Source organism: Camponotus vicinus, unplaced genomic scaffold, assembly GCF_025532165.1.
Source record: "Camponotus vicinus isolate PSW18456_S1 unplaced genomic scaffold, iyCamVici1.0 SCAF_7, whole genome shotgun sequence".
In the NCBI taxonomy this organism is placed as follows: Eukaryota; Metazoa; Arthropoda; class Insecta; order Hymenoptera; family Formicidae; genus Camponotus; species Camponotus vicinus.
The window spans coordinates 11,803,833-11,808,154 of NW_028141979.1; the positions used below are offsets into that span (position 1 = coordinate 11,803,833).

The 4,322-nt window shown below is 33.8% G+C and overlaps 1 protein-coding gene across 1 annotated transcript; it reads left to right on the top strand.

Moving 5' to 3' along the window:
• The first annotated feature begins 1,045 nt into the window (after positions 1-1,045).
• LOC145975069 (uncharacterized) lies at positions 1,046-3,094 on the top strand. Its single transcript, XM_083105202.1, has one exon. It carries the CDS (start codon positions 1,046-1,048, stop codon positions 3,092-3,094), a length of 2,049 nt encoding a protein of 682 aa, XP_082961328.1.
• The last annotated feature ends 1,228 nt before the right edge of the window (positions 3,095-4,322 follow it).

A 4,322-nucleotide genomic window follows, 5' to 3' on the forward strand; every position in this document is an offset into this window, starting at 1 on the left:
AAAAAAAAAAAAAAAGAGGGGGAAAAAAATGTGTCCGCCATTAAAAACCAAAACATCCATCCATCCGCTTTTAAAGGATTCATTTTTTAATAGTTTTCGCGTAAACTGTGTCATTATATTAACTCACGATATTCTAAGTGACTCAAACTCTTACCTTATCTGTACAAATTGCTATAACCCCACAATTTATAACAGAGTTCTTACAAGATACTCTCATACATTCCAATATGGCTCAGTGCCCTTGCAAAAATGTCGTATTTGCGGTCAAAATTGTTATAAAAGCCGACCAATTATCAAATGTATGAAATGTGTTAAGGCTTATTACCAATTTTCCTCATTTATAAAGAAAAAGGAAGAAAATACTTACAAACAGTTAGTCGGTATATCAGTAGACTCTTCCACATTAAGAATAGAATATGGACGGGCCGAAATAAGGATTGATCCAAATGACCCGGAAGTCTTGGAAGAAATAATTTCTTCTTAAATATCAGTCCTTGTTTTGCTACCTAAAATATATAAAAATTATTGTAATATAATCAGTACATACTTATTCAGATGCCTCATTTATTGTATCTCTAGTTAGCACAGGCATCCACAAATTATAACCATTAATTATAGTTACACACATATATATATATATACGTGCATAGTAATAATAACAAATATATATATATAAAGGAAAAGAAACAAAAAAAGGGGAATTATAATAAATAGATATACATAAAACATAATACCATATAATTACGAACAATATATATATATATATATATATATATATATATATATATATATATTAAAAACAATGCTATAAAGATACCTATTATGTATTCAATTTTTAAATATAGAATTTTTTTTTTTTGCATGGAAATATATACACTTATATATATATGTCTATACAATTATACTATAATCACAATATGCTAAGCGACAATTATTCACTATTAAATATCCATAAAATTGTATTGATCATTCAAGTAATCATATAACATAATATATATATATACTGCTACCACATATACTGAAATCATCATTATTTCAGACCACCATGACGCCTTTAGTCCTAATAACCTTCTTATGCGAAACCGCTGCTCTTATCGGATTCGATTGCGGAGGACAACACCTCAATATCACCGCTGTCTCTTTACTTGATGTTGGCGAATGTGACTTGAACATACGAAAACCCAATACCACCGATGTTCATATTCAACTATTGCAATTGTCCGACTACAGCTATACGGAAGTCATACAATGTAAAGTGGAAATATCCAGGAATATATACCATTGCGGCATGCATTCACATATCTCTGCTGTTCACAATGGAAGAGCCGATTATGTACACGAGACTGGATACACCCAATGTTTGAGAATGTTTCAAGACGGAACCATCAAACTCGGAGACAACAATCTTGTCGCCGGCATAAAAGCAAATCAGACGACCTATCGGAGTATCACTCTTGTAGGCCGTATACAAGTCGATGGATATTGCAAAGGAGCACAATACAATGATCCATATGGAACATGGGACGATGTAGTCGTCCAAGCAGCTGTAAAAATATCATTAAGATCTTCCTATGTTCCCATACAGTTAAACACTGGGAAGATCAAACTAAAGTCTGGAACTATATGTGATCTCATTGACAGCTTTTGCCTAGACGCTGACGATGGGCATACTTATTGGAAACCAATACCCACTACTACTTGTAATTTCCAACAATACGATGTTCTTTACGAAGGACCTGCAAATAAAATTTCCGAAGATCACTCTGATGTCCACGCTCCAGTCATCTACAGCCTAGTAACACAAGAAATCACCTTCGCTTTAATGAAAACTACAGAATTGCCTCTATGCGGATACACTCTCTTACGCACCGAGCATCCGAAATTATTTATCCTGGAAGCAAAACCAGGAAATACCTTCGCTAATCGAGGAATCATCCCAGTCAACAATCTTGACATCTTTACATACATGAACTCCAAGTTCGTGTATATAGAAAAACACGTCAAACAACAGATGACTTCTCTTTACAATAATGTCATCTTGCAAAAATGCGAACTAGAAAGACAAGTGATTACCAATGCCTTGTCTTTCGCTACACTCCAACCAGATGAATTTGCCTATCGATTAATGAAAGGACCAGGATATATGGCTGTTACCACAGGAGAAGCTGTACAAGTAGTCAAATGTATCCCTGTTGAAGTAATGGTCAGAAAAACGGAGGAATGTTATGCTGAACTTCCTGTCACGGTGCGCAATCATTCTCTCTTTCTTACCCCCAAGTCAAGAATCATCACCAAAATCGGTAACGAAAGAGAATGCAGTGTAGAACTTCCTACGCTGTACAGAATCGAGGATACATGGGTCCAACTCACCCCTAGTATTCAGGTTAGACAGCTACCACCTCAACAGCTAAAACCTATGGCTGCTCTAACCTGGAGATACCTCACTCCGGGATCCTTAGCTACCAGTGGAATCTACTCCGAAAAGGACATAGAAAAGCTAAGAAATCATATTATGTTCCCAGCCGAAAAGCCAGCTTTACTCAATGCCGTTGCTAGAGGACTAACTGGCCACTCCATGAACACCGAAGGAATCTCAGTATATAATTTGCTGGATGAAAATTCTCTAAATAAAATTGTCGAAAGCACAGCCTCACGGATCTGGAAAGGATTCATAAACTTTGGATCAGCCACAGCAGGACTTGTCGGAATCTTCATGATCATCCGCTTAGTCAAGCTTGTTATCGACACCGTCATCCATGGATACGCTCTCCATACTGTATATGGTTGCAGCCTTCATTTAATCGGAGCCCTGTGGAGCTCTCTTGCAAACTTGCTACTCCATCTGGCACGAGAATCTTCTAAGAAATCTGGAGATGATAACCGAGACGATCAATCACCTGGCAGGGGAACGAACCTTCAAACCTCCAACATCGATCCCACTGCGCCTCCGGAAGTAGTCACTCAACAACTTCCTCCAGCCAAACCTCCAAGGACGATGAGACCTTGCCACGAGGAAAACGCCAAAAACGTAAATATGCCTACATCATATACAAACTTAAGAGACCGCTTAAACACTTTAAATGAAGATATCTAATCTCCCTAGAACAAAATCCTCCGAAAACAAGTGGATTTTGTTCTTATTAGGGGGGAGGTGTTACGTCCCGCAACAAAAATTTTAAATATTACTTTGTAGTATAACATCAAGAATTTATCATCTTAGATAATTTTTAAATATTACATATATTCACTATAAATTCATATCACTATATATATATTATATATAATTTGCCGATATTCATATTATCTAGTTATCCTATATAACTAAAAACCAAGTAAACTACCAGTGCTAACCGAATAGATGGATTTACAGAAATATGTTAATCGAATAAAATTAATATATTTCAACTTTATTCAGGAAAGAAATAGATTTGAAATCGTGTTATTAAAATTATTTTGAATAATGCAAACTGTGTTAAAAGCGTTCGCGACAAAATTCATATAAATCATTATATGAAAGTTAGCAGAAAATTTATCATTTCAAATATCTATTAATATATATATATGTAACCAAAAATCTAGGAAAATATACTATATTACACCTGCAGTAATCATGCATGCAAAATAATTATACATTTTAAATTAATTACAGAAAAGTGAACATAACTGTTATATAAAACACTATAATAATTAATTCCTTTAGTCAAAAAGAAGACAATTTAAAATTCTATTTTTAAATTCAAGCAATTTATATTGTTAGAGCAAAAATATCGTAACGGAAAATACGTTCATATAAGTACCTATACTTACTACACCGTAAAATCCCATAAAATTCCCTTTACAATAATATACAGAAATATTTATGGACCAATCAAGCACCTCATAAAACATAACCCTTCTCCTGGAAATTATAAAATAATGTTAGAAACAATTTATTTAAAGACTAAGTAAAAACACTTTTAATTATAAAATAATACTTACCAAAAATCTTTTAACGATTGATCTTATCGCCCTATACGGATCACTTCGATGGACGATGTAACTGGACTGCCGTAAGTGGGATGCGGCTATTGCAAATTTTGAAACCTGGGAGAAATATAATTAAATTAATATTTGGATGAATCGAGACATAACCTGTTGGCAAAAATGCCAACAAATATCCTGAAAGCAAGTCTAAACAGAAGGAATATTAATGTAAAAGATTAATAAAAAATTATCAATAATAAAAGAAAATTTATAAAATTAATTTTGTGCTCCAAAACAGTGTAAAAACATTTTGTAAAAATTACATTATCTAATTAGAACCAACATATCATAAGTATCTG